Below are 22,599 nucleotides of genomic sequence, written 5' to 3'. Positions count from 1 at the left end.
TAAAATTCAAGATTAGGGTCAAGAGTGACAATAGCTGAGCAGAGACTAAAGTAACAGATTGGAGAAGAGAAAATTATGAGTAAATGAGGGTGATACTAATAGTAAACGTCTTGAAAAACCAAGACAGGAAAATTGGGAAATCTTAAGAGTAATCAATAGATTCCAAGAGAAATGTATTCCACTAAGAACCAGAAATAAGGAGCTAATTGTGGGGCAAGGTGCATGAATAACTGAAACTAAAAAAGGCATAATAAATATCTGGATTTTAAAGAAGAGGACAAAAGAGGAAACAAGAAATTTAAGACAGATGCTAAAAAATCCATCAGGAAGGCAAAGAGGGGGAAAGAAAAGAAATACTGTGTTCTATTGACACAATCAACAAAAGTTGAAGTAGGGATGGAGTCACTCAAACGTAAGCAAGATAAACACACAGGTAATGACAGAAAAATGGTAGAAATATCAAACAACTACTGCTCCTCACTTCTTACCAAAGACGATGATGAAATGGACAGTTCACTAAAGGATGTGCTTAAAAAGAATATTACTGTTTTCGATAATCTACATTAATAATTTGCTTTAGGGCTAAGGAACTAAATATCAAAATTCGCAGGTGGCACCAGCTGGGATGGGGGGAGGGGAGGAGCAGTAAGGAGACTGCAGCCAACACAGAGGAAGAAAGCAACATAGCACAAGACAGAAAACTTGCATACAGGGTAGTTAGTGGCAAATGAACTTTAACACAGATAAATATGAGGGTACTTTGGTAGGAAAAACAGAAACATCAACATCTTTGTTATTCATTCATGGGATGTGAGCGTCATTGGCTAGGCCAGCATTTATTGCCCATCTGTAATTGCCCTTGAGGTGATGGTGGTGAACTGCTTTCTTGAACCGCTGCAGTCCATGTGGTGTAGGTAGACCCACGTTGCTGTTAGGAAGAAAGTTCCAGAATATTGACCTAGCAACGGTGAAGCAACAGTGATTTATTTCCAAGTCAGGGTGGTGAGTGGCTTGGAGGGGAACTTCCAGGTAGTGGTGTTCCCATGTGTCTGCTGTCCTTGTCCTTCTAGATGGTAGTAGTCACGGGCTTGGAAGATGCTATCTAAGGAGGCTTGGTGAGTTCCTGCAGTGCAACTACACTGTAGAAATTTTAAAAAAACTGAATGGGGTTGAAGGTCAAAGGGATCTAGGGATAAAGGCGGAACATAATTAACAGAAGTTTTGCAGATCAGCAAACCAATTAAAAATGCTCACAAAGTACCATGATTTATTTCTAGGGGAATAGAATGCACAAACAGTGAAGCTATGTTACACTTGTGTAGGACTCTAGTAGGATCACACTTACAACTGTGCATAGTCTGGTCTCCATACCATAAAAAGTACACAGAAGCAGTGGAGAAAGTGCAAAAATGATTGGCAAGGATGGCACCAAAACTGAGAGATTACAGCTGCTGTAAGATTAAAAAAAAATGAAGCCCCAATCTGTTCAAGGAAAAGAGAGGATTCAAGATGAGCTGATAGAGGTCTTTAAATTATGAATGGGCTTAACAGGGTTTTCTCCTGAAGAGCTCAAAACTCGTAGCCTTGAATGCAAGCGAGTTACTAATAAATCCAATAAAGAAAAAAGGAGAAATTTCTTTAAGTATAGGGTAGAGAACGTCGAACCTGCTACCACAAAAGTGGAGACAAACAGCAAGGAATTTTTCAAAAGGAAATTAAGTGAGGGCATGAGACAAAGCAGAAGCAGAAACAGAAGGCTGAAAGATATGCCAAGAAGCTGAGGTGCAGTAGATGGTTGGAGCCTGATAACTGGGGCAAATGTGCTGTATATTCTATGTAATTCTATATCACAACAACTGCAGGATGTTCTCGATGGTGGGGGAGTCCAGAACCAGAAGTCACTGTCTGAGGATACGGGCTAGACCATTTAGGACTGAGATGAGGAGAAATTTCTTCACCCAGAGAGTGGTGAGCCTGTGGAATTTGTTACCACAGAAAGTAGTCGAGGCCAAAACATTGTATGTTTTCAAGGAGTTAGATATAGCTCTTGGGGTGAAAAGGATCAAAGGATATGGGGAGAAAGCGGGAGCAGGCTATTGAGTTGGATGATCAGCCATGATCATAATGAATGGCGGAGCAGGCTCGAAGGGCCCAATGACCTAGTCCTGCTCCTAGTTTCTATGATTCTTGAGCAGTGAGTACTGTACCTCCTAATTCCCAAAGCCCATCCACCATCTACAAGGCACAAGTCAGGAGTGTGATAGACTCTTGCACTTGCCTGGATGATTGCAGCTCCAATAACATTCAAAAAGTTCAAAACCATTCAGGACAGAGCAGCCCACTTGATTAGCATGCCATCCCCACCTTAGATATTCACTCCCTCCACAGCAGTGTGTACCATATATAAGATGCACCTCAGTAACTCATCAAGGCTCCTTCACCATCACCTTCCAAACTCACAACCTCTACTACCTAGAAGGACTAGGGCAACAGATAAATGGGAATACCACTCCTCCAAGCCAGTCACCAACCTGACTTGGAACTACATTGCCATCCCTTCACTGTCACTGAGTCAAAATCTTGGAACTCCCTTCCTAACAACACTGTGGGTGTACCTACACCACATGAACTGCAGTGGTTCAAAAAGGTGGCTCACCACCACCTTCTCAAGGGCAAATGGGAATGGACAATAGTTGATGGCCTCGCCACATTGTATGAAAGAATAAAAAAAACTTTTGGATCAAGAATATTTGAACATTTCACACACCTGCTCGGCCTCGAGGACCAATCAGTGTTTTCCTCAAAAATAACTGGGTTACAATGTTCTTTCCCTTTTTTGTTCTTAAAAATCTTATTTTTCTTTTCTGTCTTTTTTTATTCTCTCGCAACCTGCTCTTTCTCTTGCATGGTCTTTATGTCTCCGTCTTCATGTTTGATTCTAATTTATCAAGTCTCTTTCTCTATCTTTCCCACCCATTGGTCAAGGTGACAATCATGAACTCATAGTTTTAACATTGACATTGGTGTGCTGTTATTGGATTGGCATTACAGCAGTATGCGATGCAAATAATGAGGTTGATGGTGAATGTCATCAATGCTACCATTGCTGAAATTTCAGCCTCATTAACTCTCCCCACTATATGGCTTCAAAGTGGAAACCCCTAATATTTGCACTACAATCATTCATCTGCCCAATTATCCACTAGGACATTCACTGAAGCAGTATACAAGATGTTGCTTAATTCCATAATCTATTAACATTAATCTTTTGTAGAACGTAAAGTTAGGTACCAACTTTGTGCATTTGTCTTTATTCCTGAGGCTTGGATATTGCTATAGTAAAGAAGTTCTGAACAGCCTATTATTTGAATCTTCACAAACACATAGCACTATTTTCACTGTTAGCCTGTAATCAGTTAATTACATCAAATTTCTACTGAAGTTTGTTCAGTGAAAAGAAACAAAGTAATGTTAACTGAAAGAAATTTGAAATTTTTGGGTTAACATCTTTGGTATATTATAGCAAATAAATGTTATTAGCTTTTCTCAAGTTGCTCAACAGTTTACACCCAAGTACTGTAAATCTTCCACACTGTTTGCCTTGAACTGATTACAAGAATGTGGTCCGGCTTAGTTTTAAGAGACATCTAGCTTCTCAGCAACACCCCAATGACAGCAAAAAGGTCAAAAGCTGTGGAATTATTGAAGAACGATTACTAACCAATTGGTTTGCACCAGATAAGTTTATTTCCTGTTTATACATCTTAGCCTAGTGCTACTTACCCAATTCACTACTCTTAATCAAGCACTCATTGCGAAGTCTGAGACACATTTGCACCTTACTGGATGACAAGGCAAAAAGAATAATGTAAAACCATTACCGACAACAGAAGTCAATGGACTTTAGCAAACTGAACTGTTCACTTAAATGAGTGTACACAGCACCACCTAATGGAATTTTTTTGTTAAGGATATAACAGAGAAAAACAGTATTTTTCTATTAGTCCCATACTGTACAAACAACTCTTGTGGCTTTCTAGCATAAAAAGGGTGAGCCAAGAAGGAAAGCAAGACTGCACTAGTCAGAGGCCAAGGCCATAAAACAAACCAATAAGATAGATCAAACCTCTAATTGCACCCATCTTTGCACATGCATCACTTCATGTTCAACTTGAATAGCAAGGAATATAGAACAAAAGAAAGAATGCTGATGTGTTTCACAAGTTGCTCTCAGCAGATTTCATTCTGGACTACAGTATACACTGCAGCCCAGTTTGTTACAATAGAATTTATTTCAAATTAAGAATATTACTTGTACAATGGGGTTAAAGGGTCAGTGGCACTGTGGACATAAAATTGACTAAGCCACAGAAAGCAGGCAGTAGTGGAGAATTGTTGCTTTTCTGATGGGCAATAGTATACTGTGTTTTCCAGAGATTGGCATTAAAATCACTTTTTGTAATGTGTCAATGGCTTGGACTTGGGTATATTTCAAAGTCTGTGAATGTCACAAAACTCAAATGTAATAAACACAGGAAGATAGTAACAGACTACAGGAGGACAGGCAGGCTGGTGAATTGACACTTAGCTGGGGAAACTTAATACAAATATGCAAAGCATTGCATTTTGATATGAAGAATGAGGAGAGTACAATTTTAAAAGGGGGACATAAACAGAGGCACCTGGGTTTTGTACATACACAAACGTTTGAAGGTGGCAGGACAGGTTGAGAAGAGGGGAGGCAGTGGCATAGTGGTAATGTCACTGGGCTAGTAATCCAGAGGCCCAGGTTAATGCACTCAGACACGGGTTAAAATCCCACCATAGCAGCTGGTGGGATTTAAAAAACTCATTAATAGATCTGGAATTTGAAAAAAAATTGCCTGACCAATAGGTGACGATGAAACGATTGCAGATTGTCATAAAAACCCATCTAGTTCACCGATATCCTTAAGGGAAGGAAATTTGCCATCCTTACTTGGTCTGGTCTACATGTGACTCCAAACCCGCAGCAATGCCCTCTGAAATGGTCTAGCAAGCCACTCAGTGTCAAACCACTACAAAGTCTACAAGGACGTACCACCTAGCATTGACCTAGGCACTGGAAAAGACAACACACCCAGCCCTGTTGACCCTGCAAAGTCTTCCTTACGAATATCTCGGGGCTTGTGTTGCTTTGGACTGCATTACTGTGCTTAAGTTGGAGTTTTGTGAGTGAGGGAGTTTGGTGAAGAAGGTTATCTTTTTATTTTCTACTTTTCCTCAGAAAGAAGAGCGGCAGCCTTGGTAAATAGGACCTGGTGAGTATTTCTACTGTCCTTAATTCTAAACTAGAGGAAGAAAAAGTAGAGGAGGTAAAAGAAAAGGGAGTGATTTAAGGTTAAGTCATGACATGGCGGCTTGGCCATGTGGAATGCTCCTTCTGTGCAATATGGGGAGTCAGAGACACTTACTGTATCCAGGGCGACCATGGGTGCAGGAAGTGACTCCAGCTGTAGCTACTCGAAATCCATGTTTTGGAGCTGGAGCTGTGGCTGAGATCATTGTGGATAGCAAAAACAGTGAGGTAATCACACCACAGGTAAAGAGTGCACAGGCCGAAAGGGAATGGGTGACCGCCAGACAGAGTAAATGCGCTAGGCAGGAAGTTCAAGGGTCCCCTGGGTACAGCTCCCTTGCTATCAGATTTTCTGTACTGGATACTGCTGGGGGAGATGGTTTCTCAGAGAAATGCAGCAAGAGCCAATTCCATGGCACGAGTGGTTCAGCTGCATGGGTTGGGAGAGAAAAAAAAAGGGGGAGAGCAATAATGATAGGTTATTCCATCATAAGGGGACAGATGGATGTTTCTGCGGCCACAGACCTGACACTAGGATGGTATATTGACTCCCTGGTGCCAGGGTCAAGGATGCCAACTGAGTGGCTGCAGGATATTCGGAAGGGGGAGGGTGAACAGCCAGAGGTCGTGGTCCATTTTGGTAACAACCACACAGGTAAAAGAGGAATTAGGTCCTGGCAACAGAATAAAGGGAGCTAGGAAATAAATTTAAAAGCGTGGCCTCAAAAGCTGTAATCTCAGAATTACTCTCAGTGCCATGTGCTAGCAAGATCAGGAATAGGAGAATAGACCAGATGAATGCATGGCTGGATAAGTGTGTAGGGAGGGATTGGGACCGATTCTGGGGAAGATGGGTCCTGTACAAGCTGGATAGGTTGCACCCCAGCAGGACCAGGACCAATATCCTTGCAGGGGTATTTGCTAGCACTGTGGGGGAGGGTTTAAATTAGAGTGGCAGGGGGGTGGGAACTTGAACAGGGGGGTGGGAACTTGAGCAGGGAGACAGAAAAGAGGGAAACATGGATAGGAATGAAAAATAGAAGGGTAGAGAGCAAAAGAGGAAGGCAGAGGAAACAAGGACTAGCAGAAATAGGGCCATAGTACAAAAATGGATGTGTAAAAATGTTAAAAAGGCACTGTATCTGAATGCACAGAGCATCCGCATTAAGGTATATGTATTAACAGTGCAAATAGATGTAAATGGGTACAATATGATTACGATTACGGAGGCATGGTTGTAGAGTGACCAAGGCTGGGAACTGAATATCTAAGGGTACTTGATACTTAGTACAGAGAGGCAAAAAGGAAAAGGAGGTGCTGTGGCATTGTTAGTTAAGGATGAAATCGGTGCGATGGTGAGAGAAGATATTGGCCCTGAAAATCTAGATGTAGAATCAGTCTGGTGGAGCTAAGAAGCAACAAGGGGTGGAAAACATTAATGGGAGCTGTCGATAAGCCTCCAAACAGTTGTGGTAAGGTAATGGATGGCATTAAACAGAAAATTAGATGTGCATGTTACAAGGGTATCAAAGAAACCATGGGTGGCTTTAATCTACATATAGACTGGGCAAACCAAATTAGCGATAATACTGTGGTGGATGAATTCCTGGAGGGTGTAATGACATGATTTTTTAGACCAATACGTCAAGGAACCAACTAGGGAACAGGCTATCCTAGCTTTGGCATTGTACAATGAGAAGGGGTTAATTAATAATCTCATTGTGCGGGTTCCTTTAGGGAACAGTGACCATAACATGACAGAATTCTCCATTAGGATGGAAAATAAAGTAATCCGATCTTAAGCGAGAGTCCTAAATCTAAACAAAGGAGACCATGAAGGCATGAAGCATGAGTTGGCTAAGATAAATTGGGAAACTTCATTAAAAAGGCATGATGATGAATAGGCAATGGCTAATATTTAAGGAACGAATGTATGCATTGCAACAGTTGTACGTATTTTCTGGCGCAAAAACACAACAGGAAAACCATGGCTCGCAAAAGAAATTACGGATAGTATTAGATCCAAAGAGGAGTCATATAAGGTTGCTAGGAAAAATAGCAAACTTGAGGATTGGGAGCAGTTTAGATTTCAACAAAGGAGGACCAAGAGAGGGGAAAAATAAAATATGAGAGTAAACTTGCAAGGAACGTAAAAGTGGACTGTAAAAGCTTCTATACGTAAAAAGAAAAAGATTAGTGAAGACAAATGTAGGTCCCTTACAGTCCGAAATGGAAGAATTTATGAGAGAACAAGAAAATGGCCCAGCAATTAAGCAACTACTTTAGTTCTGTCTTCACAGAGGAAAACACAAATAACTTCCCAGAAATGTTAGGGAACCAAGGATCTAGTAAGAAGGAAGAATTGGAAAAAATTGAGACTACTAAAAAAAAATGGTGCTGGAAAATTAATGGGATGGAAAGCCAATAAATCCCCAGGGCCTGATAACCTACATCCCAGGGTACTGAAGGAGGTGGACATGGAAATAGTGCATGCGTTGGTTGTTAGCTTCCAAAAGTCAGTAGCTTCGAAAACAGTCCCAGCAGATTGGAGGGTAGCAAATGTAACCCCACTATTTAAAAGAGGGTGGGAGGGAGGGAACAGCGAATTACAGACTAGCTAGCCTAACATCAGTAGTATGGAAAATGCTAGAGTCTATTATAAAGAATGTGATAACAAAATACTTAGAAAATATCAACAGGATTAGACAAAGTCGACATGGATTCATGAAAGGGAAGGCATGTTTGACAAACCTACTGGAGTTTATTGAGGGCGTAATTAGCGGAATAGATGAGGAAGAACCAATGGATGTGGTGTTTTTGGCTTTTCAGAAAGCTTTTAATAAAGTCCCACATAAGGGGTTAGTGTGCAAAATTAAAGCTCATGGGATTGGGGGTAATATATTGGCGTGGATTAGAACTGTTTAGCACAAAGGAAACAGAGTAGGAATAAATGGATCTTTTTCAGAGTGGCATGTGGTGATGAGTAAGTGACCGCAGGGAACAGTGCTGGGGGCCCCAGCTATTCACAATATATATCAATGATTTGGATGAGAGAACCACCCCCCGCCGGCCCCCCCTCCGCCGACAACTCGACACACACTCAACACCCCTCCACCCCAAACACACACGCTTCAGCCCCACTGCCCTCCACCCCAAACACACGCGCCAACCACCCCCCACCCCGTGCACGTGCTCCACCCCCCCGCGCACACAGACACTTTCCCACCCCTTGACAAATGTACACTGACAATCTTTCCCGACACCCCCAGACACATCCTGCCCCCCGACCCCCACCCCGATCCCCACACACACCCTGCACCCCGATCCCCACACACCCTGCCCCCGATCCCCCGCATGCCCCCCGACCCCCCCCCACCCTGCCCCTGACCCCCACACACACACACACACCCACCCACAACTTGCCCCCCGACCCCCCCACCCACATACACACACACCTTCCCCCCCCGATCCCCCAAACACACCCTGCCCCGCAACCCCCCCCCCACACACACACACCCTAACCCCCACTCCCACACCCTGACCCCCAACCCCCCCACACACACACACCCACACCCTGGCCCCCAACCCCCCCCACACACACCCTCCCTAACCCCCACTCCCACACACACACACACCCTGCACCCCGACCCCTACACACACACACCCTGCCCCTCGAACCCCCCCCCACATATCCACGCACACCCACCCTGCCCCCCCGACCCCCCCATGCACACCCATCCTGCACCCCGACCCCCCCACGCACACCCAAACCCCCTGCCCCCCGACCCACACACCCAAACCCCCTGCCCCCCGACCCACACACACACACACCCTGCCCCCGACCCCCACACACACATACACACACACCCCCTGCCCCCCGACACACACACACACACACACACACACCCTGCCCCCCGACACACACATACACACCCTGCCCCCCGACACACACACACACACACCCTGCCCCCCGACACACACACACACACCCTGCCCCCCGACCCCTACACACACACCCTGCCCCCCGACCCCTACACACACACCCTGCCCCCCGACCCCTACACACACACCCTGCCCCCGACCCCTACACACACACCCTGCCCCCCGACCCCTACACACACACCCTGCCCCCCGACCCCTACACACACACACACCTGCCCCCCGACCCCTACACACACACACACACCTGCCCCCCGACCCCTACACACACACACCCTGCCCCCCGACCCCTACACACACACCCTGCCCCCCGACCCCTACACACACACACCCTGCCCCCCGACCCCTACACACACACACCCTGCCCCCACCGACTCCCCCACACACACACCCTGCCCCCCCGACCCCCCCCCACCACACACACACCCTGCCCCCCCCGACACCCCCACACACACAGCCTGCCCCTTGACCTCCCCCCACACACACCCACTAATCCCCACTCCCACACGCACACCCACCCTGCCCTCCGACCCCCACACGCACACACACACCCTGCCCCCCGACCCCCACACGCACACACACACCCTGCCCCCCGACCCACACGCACACACACACACCCTGCCCCCCGACCCACACGCACACACACACCCTGTCCCCCGAACCCCCCACACACACACCCTGCCCCCCGACCCCTACACACACACACACCCTGCCCCCCGACCCCCCCACACACACACCCTGCCCCCCGACCCCCCCACACACACACCCTGCCCCCCGACCCCCCCACACACTCACACACTGCCCCCCGACCCCCCACACACACACCCTGTCCCCCGACCCCCCCACACACACACCCTGCTCCCCGAGCCCTCACACACACACACACCCTGCCCCCTGACCCCCCCACACACACACCCTGACCCCCGACCCCCCCACGCACACCCACCCTGCCCCCCGACCCCACACACACACACCCTGCCCCCCGACCCCCACGCACACCCACCCTGCTCCCCGACCCCCCCACACACACACACCCTGTCCCCCGACCCCCACACACAGACACACACCCTGTCCCCCGACCCCCACACATACACCCTGCCCCCCAACTCCCCTACACACACACACTGCCCCACTGACCCCCACAAACACACAAACCCTGCTCCCCGACCCCCAAACAGACTCCCCACCCATGCACATGCACTCCACTCCTACGCACTCCGCCCCCCCCAAGACACACACACACGCGCGCACACACACACACTCATTCCCCCCCAACACGCGATCTCACTCATTCCTCCAATGACACACACATACACATTCCTTGTTTCAATACTTCAAAAGGACATAGGAGTGGGCATATAGGTGGCAGATGAAGTTCAATGCGGAGAAGAATGAGGTGATACACTTTGATACTAAGAACATGGAGAGGCAGTATAAAATAAAGGATACTATTCTAAAGGGTTTGTGGGAGCAGAGAGACCTGGGTGTATTGGTGCATAAGTCATTAAAGGTGGCAGGACAGGTTAAGAGAGCTGTTTCTAAAGCATACAGTATTCTAGGCTTCATTGATAGCGGCACAGCGTACAAGAGCAGGGATGTTATGATGAACTTCTATAAGACACTGTTTAGACCTCAGCTGGAGCATTGTGTACAGTTTTGGGTGCCACACTAAAGGAAGGATGTGAACGCATTGCAGAGAGTGTAGAAGAGGTTTACAAGAATGGTTCCAGGGATGAGATGCTTCAGTTGTGAGGAAAGATTGGAGAAGTTGGGACTGTTTTACTTGAAAAGGAGGCTGGGGAGACTTGATAGAAGTTTTCAAAATCATGAGGGGCCTGGACAGAGTAGATAGGGAGAAAATGTTCCTGCTTATAAATGGATCGAGAACCAGAGAACACAGTTTTCAAGTGTTTTGCAAAAGAAGCAAATGCAAGGTGAGGAAACACTTATTCATACAGCAAGTAGTAAGAGTTTGAAATGCACTGCCTGGAAGTGTGGTGGAGGCAGGTTCAACTGAGGCATTCAAGAGGGCACAGTTTCTATTTAGATAATCATCCAATGTGCAGGGTTACGGGGAAAATGCAGGAGATTGGCACTAAGTTAAAATGCTGAGAGAGCCAGTGCAGACATGATAGGCTGAATGGCCTCCTTCTACACCGTAACAATTCTATGATTCTAAGAAACAGCTTCCAGTAGCAGCAAGGTCAGTAACCAGGAGACAAAGATTTATGCTAATTGGCAAAGGAACCAGAGGCGAGATGAGGAGAATTTTTTCCAAGTAGTGAGTTAGGGTGATCTGGCATGCACCACTTGCAAAGGGTAACGGAAGCAGGTTTACTAACAACTTTGAAGATGCTTTGAAAAAGAAATGCATAGATAGATCTAATTAGTTTACATTGCAATTAGGTCTATCTTTACAACTTAGGCTTTTGATTAGTTGCGACAATGGCCTTAGGAGCTTCTTTTCAGTCATTTATAAGGTACTATTCTATGTTTTCTAGCTACCCCATTAGATCTGTCATTGTCAAATTATTAAAAGAACATCAGACATAATTGCACCTATCACTAAGCCTGACTTTGCCCTGGTTACATTCCATTGTCATAATCTGCATGGATAAAAATGCTCCAAAGAATTAGGACATTGCTGTGTTGAGCTAGGAGCAGTTCATGTGTAGATTGTGAAAGAATACCATGAGTGAGTGAAGACTAAGATAAATTCAAGGCACCCACAATATCAAAGGAATCTCTTGCATTCCCTTAAGGATGTTTTTGGGGGATGGCACAGAGTTTGTGGGATCTGCATCTTCAATCCCTCCTGGCAATTCCCCAAATTCAATCGCTAACACCACAATTTTTCAGTTATCAGCTATGGAATGCTTTCCATCACTTTCAGTCAGTACTGCTGGAGTCTCTCCCTGTAGTCTGGGCCTCAAAGCATTAGTCTAAAAGAGGATCCAGCCACTACATCAATCATGTATTGATCTTCACCATGACATGCTTTTAAAGAAAACTGTATTGTAGCAATGATCTATTAGAAACATAAAAACATGAAAATTAAAGAAGAAAAGGCTCTTGGTCCATTATCATGATGCTATTGAATTATATTTTCAGTAATTTCTCATGAAACATTTTTTCCAGATGATTGATTGATACAAGGGCTAGTGCAGTGCCTTTTGAAATGTGGCCAAGATTCAAATCAAGCCATATTACTGTATAAAAGTCATTTCCCTCTCTCCCCTTCTGACAGCTATGGGGGTCTAATATGAAACCAATAGGGCAGACCAACCAAGTGCCGAGGCCTACGTAGATCTGACTGCCTGCTTTTGACGGTAATCTAAAAACTTAGAAGTCTGTGAAGGAATAGAGAAATTTGGAATTATGCAGTTCTGAGCTTAGTGTTAAACATAATATTGAGGCAACATATGTAGTTATCGAAACTTGGGCTGGGAATATTTTGATGCAACAATTGGCTTCTCAGAGGTGGGCTGCTCCTTAACACTGACATTCTTCAATCTGATCAAAATAAAAATTCACCACAATTTGAACATGTACAAAAAAGTCCTATCCAATGCTGTAAAAACAGGTGCAGTTATGGTTCAACGGTGTCCTTAAATTATTTCTTACCTATGCTCATCTGCAGACTGTTTGATACTTAGATTTAATCGATATCAAAATTGAATCAAAAGCTATATTCTAAATTTTGACTGTTTATAATAGACACCCCCACAAAATTAATATTTCACTGAAGTTCTGATGTCAGTAACTCATTAGCATGCCAATGCATATGCCCATACTCTGATAATTCTGCAGTTTTTACTAAAAGGAAGATAAATTGTGAAGGACCGATTTATCTGACAGTTGAAAAAGTTGCCACTTGGTTTCAGTGTTCCTTAACATTGCGTCCATCAAATAAAAATGCAAAATATTTCACTGACATCTTAACCATAATTAACATTTCAGAATGAAGAAGCTTCAAAGAACTGGGTGACATTTTGTTGAATGTCATTTTTACTTGTGTTATTTGCAACATTAAGTGCAACACCGCCTCAGACAAATGCCCTCAACCCTCCCCAATCCATTCATACAGCTCCAATCAAATTTAAACAAGGCACAATTATATGCACACTCAAAAAAATTCCTTTCATCACATTTCATTTCTGCATAAGAAAAGCACTTTAAGTTCCTAGAAGGACCCCAGTACTGACCAACTGAAAAATGCAACTGAAAATGACTGTATAAATTATATACTAAATGAACCTGAGATTTCTGGATATGGGGTACAAACCAGTTCACAATATTTACCGTATTTATTTAGCCTTCGTAAAAAGGAAACTGCTTTGCACTGTCCCACAAGGCCTGCAAACAACCTATGAAAAAATCCTATTCTTATGCAGACTGAGACACAGATTAAGTGAGGATATCATGCTTTAGTCATCCATAATGGTTCATGACTTTTGAACACAAATTTTTGATATCTCAACTTAAAAGGATATCAAGTGTTGTGGGGAATCCAGCTTTTAATTTAATTTATATGTTCAATTCAGCCCTAATATTTAATCAATGAACAGAATTATCAAATCAGTATATCTGCAAAAATGAAAGCCGGTCTCGATTATTGGAAAATCTGAACTGAACAGTGAAAGATTTGTGAAGTTTTAATGAGGCCATTAGATTCACACTATCTGAATGTGAGAGAGAATACGGAGTCATAATGCAATACCTTCAGGACTGGAGCAGGTTATTTGCACTGAACAGAAAGTTAGGATTACAATAGTCAAATCTGGTAATAAGACATTTCCCCTCTTGGCTGTACTTAATTTTTCCAGAACATTTGAATTTCCCGTTTCGCCCCCCCCAACCCCTCTCCACCCTTTAAACAAACCACTTGTGCATAAGTTTGCCTAGGCACAAAATTCCTCAACCAAACTGATCAAACAGCTGGTTAAAAATCAATCCCCTAATGGCAATAAACCTATCCAGTAAGTATCAAACAATTCCTTTTGAGGCGTTGGTGTTAGGCTTAATAATGATCCTTTGTATGCTTAAAAAAATTTATACTTTTGTTTGGGACAAAAATAAATATTTTTATTATGCTATGAAGCAATAATCATTACTGCACCTTCATAAAATTTCTACCACTGACCTTATGACGGAAGGAAGGTCATTGATGTAACAGCTGAAAAAATTCCTTTCATATTTCATTTTCAAATAAGAAAAGCACTTTAATGTACTTTGTTAACATGCAAAAGATATCCAAGGTAATCTATGCTGCAACTAGAGATTGGATCAATAATGGTTAATGTGCTGCTTTGCAAATATGGGCCTGCATCAATAAGTCACTTATTTAGCTTAGCACAATAGGAAGCAGCACTTTGTAAACCTCAAAACAGCCAAAGAAAGTGAGTGGATTAAGCATGCCCTCATCAGGACCTAATTAATCTGTCAATCTTTTAGAAAGCTCACTGACTTGCATTACTACAAATTATTAAATAATAAAGCATCTCTGCAGATAAACTTTCTTGATCTTTGCTCACAAAAGCAGAATAAATACTTGAATCATATTGTATTATTGTAAATAACACTTTATAGACAACCTTTTTAGTTTTCAATCCAGGCCATCAAATTAATTTCCTTTTTGATCAAATTTCTGACCTCTAGTGGCAATCTCTGGTCTGACTACTCTCTACACTTTTGGAAAATATTACTTCTACCACAAGTTCAATTGCATTCAAATTTTCCTGAGGCTCTGAACCTTTCACGTTAATTTAACGCTATATCAAAGTAATTTTGAAAGTTTTTAGGACAATGAATATAAGATTTTCTAGTTATACAGATCTTTAATGTTATTAGGATGCCACAAGGTTATTTTTGTATCAAAATAACAAAGCAATGCATCAAATAGCTCCAGCCTCCAAAATCTCCCAAGCATCCAGGGTGACTGGATAACATCTTGCTCTACACCAAATACTTTTCATGAGTAGCCCTGCCTCCACTGATTTCCACTGGCTCTTTGATCCAACCTAATTATAATTGCCCCCATAGTTTCATCCCATCCTATTCTGCAACTTCCAGACCCAGGTCACAGCTGCGTCTTTCATAACCACAAGACTGGGCCTCCAGTTGGTGGTGAGGAAACCAAGAGGAAAAAACCTACTTGTCCTTATCCTCACCAATCAACCTGTTACAGATTAATCAACCCATGACAGTATTGGTTGGAATAACCATGCCCAGTTCTTGAGGAGGTGAAGTCCTGTTAAGGATACCCTCCAACGTTTTGTGTAGCACTACCATTGTGCTAAATGGGATAGATTTAGAACAGATCTAGCAACCCAAAACAGGGCATCCACAAGGAAATGTGGGCTGTCAGCAGAACTGTATTCAACTATATTCTAATTTCATGGCCCAGCACATCCCTCACTATACCAATACCATCAATCCTTGTTCAATGGAGAACGCAGGAGGGCATGCTAGGAGCAGCACCAGGCATATATAAAAATAAGATGTCAGCACAGGACCACTTTCACGCCAAATAGTGGAAGAAGCATGCAACAGACTGAATTCAGTGATCCCACAACCAGCAGATCAGATCAAAGCTCTGCAGTCCTGTCACATCCAGTTGTGAATGGTGGTGGACAATTAAAGAACTTACTGAGGAGTTGGAGGCTCGACAAATATCCTCAGCCTCAATGACGACTGGGCCCAGCGCATCAGTGCAAAAGATGAGGCTGAAGCATTTGCAACCATCTTCAGCCATAAGTGCCTAGTGGATGATCCATCCACTCCTCCTAAGGTCCTTAGCATCACAAATGCCAGTCTTCAGCCAATTCAATTCATCCACGTGATATCAAGAAACAGCTAGATACTGCAAAGGCTACGGGCCTTGACAACATTCCAGCAATAGTACTGAAGACCAGTGCTCCAGAACAAGCTACGCCCCCCAGTCAATCTGTTCCAGTACAGCAACAACACTGGCATCTATCCATCAATGTGGAAAATGGTGCAGGTTTGTCCTGTCCATAAAAAGGACAAATCCAATTCAGCCAACTACCGCCCCATCAGCTGCCTCTCGACCATCAGCAAAGTGATGGAAGGAATTGACAACAGTGCTATCAAGTGGCACTTACAGAGCAATAACCTGCTCACTGACACGCAGTTTGGTTCCACCAGGGCCACACGGCTCCTGACCTCATTACACCTTGGTCCAAATATGGACAAAAGAGCTGAACTCGAGAGGTGAGGTGACAGTACCTGCTCCTGACATCAAAGCAGCATTGACTGAATGCATATCAAGAAGCCCCAGCAAAACTGAAGTCAATGGGAATCAAGGGAAAAATTTTCCACTGACTCAATTCATACCCAGCACAAAGAAAGATGACTGTGGTTGTCGGAAGCCAATCATCTCAGTTCCAGGACATCGTTGCAGGAGTTCCTTAGGGTAGGGTCCAATGGCCAACCATCTTCAGCTGCTTCATCAATGGTCGTTGCTCCATCATAAGGCCAATTCAACACTTTTCGCGACTCTTCAGTTACTAAGGCAATCCGTGTCCATATGCAGCAAGAGGCAGACAGCATTCAGGCTTGAGCTGATAAGTGTCAAGCAACATTCAGGCCACACAAGTGCCAGGAAATGACCAACTCCAACAAGAGAGAATCTAACCATCTTTGCTTGACATTCAAAGGCATTACCATCAGGGTAGCTCCCACTATTTACATCCTGTGGGTCGCACTGACTAGGAACTGAACTGGACCAGCCAGGTACTGTGGCTACAAGAGCAGGCCAAAGGCTGGAAATTCTACAGAGAGTAACTTACCTCCTGACTTCCAAAGCCTGCACACCAACTACAAGGCATTAGTCAGGAGTTTGATGGAATACTCTCCACTTGCCCGGATGAGTACAGCTCCAGCAACACTCAAGAAGCTTGAGGCCATCCAGGACAAAGCAGCCTGCTTGACTGGCACCCCATTTGCCAACTTAAACAGTCACTCCCTTCATTACCAATGCACATCAGCAGCAGTGAGTACCATATACAACATGCATTGCAACAACTCATCGAACCTCTTCCAAACCTGCGACCTCTACCATCTAGGAGGAAAAGGGCAGCAACTGCATGGGAACACTATCACTTGCAAGTCCCCTTCCAACTATCTTGGCTTGGAACTATATTCACTAATCCTTCATTGTCACTGGGTCAAAATCCTGGAACTCCCTTCCTAAAAGTACTGTGGGTGTATCATCACCATATAGTTCAAGCCAGTGGCTCACCATCACCTTCTGAATGCCAATTAGGGATGGTCAACAAATGCTGGTATTGTCACTGATGCCCATGTGAAAGAATAAAAAAAATTCAAAAACTGGAGCCACCGCCTATTTGCCCCTCCAAAATCCAGTGATATGGACAACAGTTGAAACCACTGTGCTACCCAAAGTCAACAAGTTGAGATCAGCTAATTCAGCACAGATTAGGGGAGCAGCATACACCACCCAGGGCAGTCGGGGCATGAGAAATCCATCACCTCAAGTTCCCCATCAAGTCTCACAGAATCCCGACTTGTACCTATATTACCATTACTTCACCATTGCTGGGCCAAAGTTTTTCAATTCTTTACCAGACAGCATTGTGCGAGGGCCTTAAACACAAAGAACGCAGCAGTTCAGAAAGACTGCTCACCAGCACTTTCTCATAGGCAACTAAGTGATGAGGAATTTGCTCTGCCAACAAAGCCCACATTCCAACAATGAAAAACAAGATCTTCTCTCAGAACATTAAACCACCATTTCACCATTTACTCTTAACTAATGTTAAAAAGCATTAACTTGTTGAGCATGCTTTAAGAATCCTTTTTTTCCCCAACGCTTCAAATCAGAGATCAGAAATTCAGAACATAATTTCAACTTTTAGAACCGCATGTAGCTTTTTATAATAAAATCTTGAAAGGTCTTACACTATAGATTCAATATTAGCTGGTCTAGAGCCAATTTTAATAAGAGTGCAATAATGAGATATTAATTGTTGTGAATTCTCAGCACTTCTAGTGGTCAATAAAACCAGGAAAATTGCTTTATTTCAAAACACAAGCACAGAGCTGAGATGCAACATCACAAGTCCTGGCAGGAGAGGAAACAATTGAAGAGCACATGAAAGCACAAGCATGCTCAGCCAGCATTTATTTTCTACATAATAAGTGTTGATCATACACACATTAAGGGAGACACTGGACCTTCAACAATGCAGACTATCTGCAAATATCTGCTTATTACCTTGTACTTTTGGCGGAGTTCTTCAGTGTCCTGCTTCTCCACCTCCATAACACGGCGTCGTTCTGTTGCATCATCTGCATAATCAAGCTATGACAAGAGAAAGATGCATTTGTTATAGTCAGTTTAATCATAACAAATGTTTACATTTTAATAAAATGGGTCATCAATATAAATGGAGTGGAACAAATATCAAAACTTGATTCAACCCATTCTAAACACGTAAAGCGTTCGTCGCCTCAAGTTAAATTAGCTTTTTTCAACAGGATTGATTGATTTCCTTAAAATGTAACTTTATTTAGGGATTGAAAGATACCAAGTATTTTCAAAGTACATATAAATATCTGACAAATGATTACTTAACTAATCTGTTCTATTCTTTACCAGCCCTGGTTTTCACCTTTGCAGTGTCACAAGAATGGTTTTTTTTTAAAAGAAAAATATACTACTGCCTCTTTCTCTTGACTGGATTTTAATAAATAAACTGTAATTTTATTAAGACCATGGGGTCTGCTAGCCAGCCATAATACACAACTTGCATTCCACCCAAGTGGGATTTAAAGGGAACAGGCACTCAAACCTGAGGAGTCTGAAAGGCCCCATCTCTTCTTGATTTTCACATTAGCTCAAAAGTTTCAGAGATAAGACAACAAAAATGTAAATACTTGTTCTACAACACAATGACCACGCAGACATGGTAATCGAATTTCTCTGGAATATACAACCAGCAGGACTTTAAAGAATTGGTTTACCCAGCCAAAGAAAGGTCACCAGAAGCAGAGATTGGAAGGATATACTGAAAGGCTGCATAGAATCATGTGTCTTTCTCTCTCTCTCGCAGAAGTATTGTGCATGGATATTGCAGAATAACCATCCCAAGTAGAGAAAATCTACTGAAAACCAAGATCATTTGGAAATAAAATATGGAAATTCGCTCTGTACAGCTACACCCAGGAAGACACCCAAACAAAACAGCCGCAATGTGGAATCACGCATCAAGGCTAGCAAAAGGAGAGTTAGCTGTATATTTCTTGGATTGCTTCTTCTTTTCATGAACTGTAAAAATCTTTAGTCTATCATCATTTTCTATCATCTGAACTAATGTGTGTGTGTGGGGCCCAAGAAATGTGCGTGCTGTATGAATGAGTAATGATTTACCTAATTTTAAAATAAATTTGGGAAGTGGAGTCAATAAACTTATCTTTTCCTTTGATTTAAACTCAAAGCTGGTCTGGTTAATTCTTTATAATATGAAAGCATATATAGTCGGACCCCTGCAGTATTGGCAAAGCACATCCTCACTAAATTCACAACTAAGCCCAGTTACAGCCAGATCTGGAGCTAAATTAGGGGAGTCAATTTTTACCCCTCCTCACGTGGTCGTAACGGTAGGCATTTCCTAGCAGCTGCGCAATAAATATGTAGTTGGAGAACAAGATAAGTGGGAGTGTAATACAAGATGGGCGATATCCAAAATCAACTTTGGCTATTTCATGCTGCTTCCATGAGCATTCAACTAATGATCTTGCCTAGAATCGATGAAGCTGATCTAAAGGGATCTAAAACAATTTCAGAAGAGAGCCAACCCTGGGACTTGAATTCAATCATCAGTTTGTTCCTCTGACAATTGACTGCCTAAACATGTAAAGATCTTGAAGATTTATTTTCTCTAATGCCTTCCCAAACCCATCTGTTATGGTAGACGTTCAAATTGTTTAAAATCTTATGCTATAGATATTAGTTCAAGATGGCCGTTTGGCACAAGGCTGGGATTTGTATAATTGATAATTTTCGACAATGCAGCAGTTTGTGACTCCCAAAACAAGTCAACGTTGCCATAAGTGTGCATAGGGAGAAGAGGCTATTAAAATATAATTTATATATTTTTTTCAATTGTCAAGAGTGCTTACAAGATAGGAGAGATAACGGGCATCACAAAGGAAGGAAAACTGAAGGCAACAATATGGGATGGGCAGATTGAAAGCAAAGCTGAAAGCAAGGGCCCGTAACTTCTGTGCTCCCCAGCGACTATTTAGGTGTACCCCAAAGACACACTGGGACATCCCTCTGGGAAGTTCCCAGGTAAGAGTTTGCACAGCAATTGCCCAGAAGTGTACACTTCCTCTAGACAATTGCGTTGTGCTGGGAACCATCCAAAAATGCGGTTTAAATTGCAAACTTTGGATGGTTCCGCCAGGGTTATACCAATAGTTCTGTCAGTTCTGTCGAAGGGTCATGAGGACTCGAAACGTCAACTCTTTTCTTCTCCGCCGATGCTGCCAGACCTGCTGAATTTTTCCCAGGTAATTCTGTTTTTGTTTTGGATTTCCAGCATCCGCAGTTTTTTTCTTTTTATGTTTTTATATCAATAATTGCTCAGAAAAGATTAGAAGAATTAAAACCTTAAACCTTAAATGAAATCTTCTAACTTCTGAGTGACTATTGTAAAGACCCAGACCGACCCCAAGCAAGTGTTGTTAAAAAAGAGTGGCATGACCTTGAATTCGCTGGAGCTAGACTTTGCGGGGGCCTGTGAAGAGCCTTTCAATGCAGGCCCCAAACAGCTCCAGTGAACGGAAGTGCCAACATAATTTTGAAGACCAGGTAAGTAGGTATGTATTTCTTCTAATTCTTGCGGGCCAGCTTCCAATGCTATTTGGAGGTTACGGCCCAAGGGTTTTACGAAGTGTTCTGAAGTGGAGGGAATGGGGAAGGTGTCAAGGAAGAAGGAGCTAGGCATGAAACTTCAGGGTGGGGCAGAAGTGACTGTTTAACATTTCCTCCTATTTTTTATTTCTCTTGTTTTTTTTACAAATACACCAATTTTACTCATGACAATAATCAGTATATATCACTCGTTAAGTGTATGGAATTAAAGAAAATATAAGACCGCCGAAATAAACTTCGCAAAACCACATTTTAATTTCCATAACTGACTGGTTAAATTGTTGGTGTAGAAGAATCATTTTAATTTAGGGAAAATACCTATTTTCTGACTTCAACTTATTTTTCTGGAAATTAAAATCTAATAAAATGAAACCTAACTTTACAAGCTTCTAAGTTCAGTAGTATTTAATTCCAGCCACAGCTGTTTTTTTTGACTGCAAAGATAAGGATTCTCATAACAGATTTTTATAAACTCAAAGTTTCGGACTTGCGTTTACATTGCCAGGTTTTCACAGTTTGCAATCAGACCACTAGATGGAGTGGCACACTGTATTGAGGCATTATGAAATTCTAACTTGGATCGGTTATCTCAATATAAAATAGATGCACCAATCGATTTAATATTGGTCAAAGCTACTATTCTATCTAAATCATTTGTTAAATACTTGAATAACTAACATTTGTTAAGAAAAACATGATTCAGCTATTTCAGTCTGGTTATTACTATTTCATAAAATCCAAATTCTGAATATCAAGAAATGACTAGCTCGGCAATTCTAGTCATGGATTTCTGAAATTAAAGCTGTGACTCTTGTGTAGAAAGGCTAGTGAATATAGTATTACTAATACAATAAGATATTTTGAAGTAACAGGAGTATAAGTTGTACATTTACAGAGATGAACAGCTCTCAGCAGTCAACTGCAAAAGCAACTTAGTATGATTAAAATCTAGTTAAGCATGTCAGAATAGTCATGACACATAAATGACTGAGGGATAAAGCCTATCCTTACTACATAGCTCAGAAACTCAAAGTAGTCTGAATTTTGCATCAATAACTTCGACCTCACCTTACTGGCCTAGTTTCAGAGTTCTCCATCTCATATGAGGCTATGCGGTTTGTTATTTCTGGCTGAAATCCTCAAGGAAACTATAAGCATCAACATAGGACGGTTTTTTACTGAGATTTCATTACAGGCTTTGAAACTTGCATCTTTAATGGACAGCTTGCAGAGAAAAAAAAATTATCAATCCAGTCGAATATCATAATCAGATGGTCAGTCACAAATCACCATCTCTCAACAACTACTAATAGCTGGTATCAGTAAATGGACAATACTGGCTTTGAAACTTGAATTAAATTTCTTGGAACCAGCTCGTGTATTAAATTCAAAATCCTTT

At 42.7% G+C, this 22,599-nt stretch overlaps 1 protein-coding gene across 5 annotated transcripts in view; it reads right to left on the bottom strand.

Moving 5' to 3' along the window:
- Nucleotides 1-22,599, bottom strand: part of gpatch8 (G patch domain containing 8) — a 196,523-nt gene that overhangs the window by 77,651 nt on the left and 96,273 nt on the right. For all 5 annotated transcript variants that reach the window (XM_041173768.1, XM_041173772.1, XM_041173770.1 and 2 more), the window contains one exon: nucleotides 18,537-18,623. In XM_041173768.1, coding sequence (XP_041029702.1) covers nucleotides 18,537-18,623 — 87 coding nt within the window. The remainder of the gene's footprint in view (nucleotides 1-18,536; nucleotides 18,624-22,599) is intronic.

This window comes from Carcharodon carcharias, chromosome 23, assembly GCF_017639515.1.
Source record: "Carcharodon carcharias isolate sCarCar2 chromosome 23, sCarCar2.pri, whole genome shotgun sequence".
NCBI lineage: Eukaryota > Metazoa > Chordata > Chondrichthyes > Lamniformes > Lamnidae > Carcharodon > Carcharodon carcharias.
The sequence above is the reverse complement of the archived record's forward strand: the minus strand, read 5'-3'. Positions and strand labels throughout refer to the sequence as shown.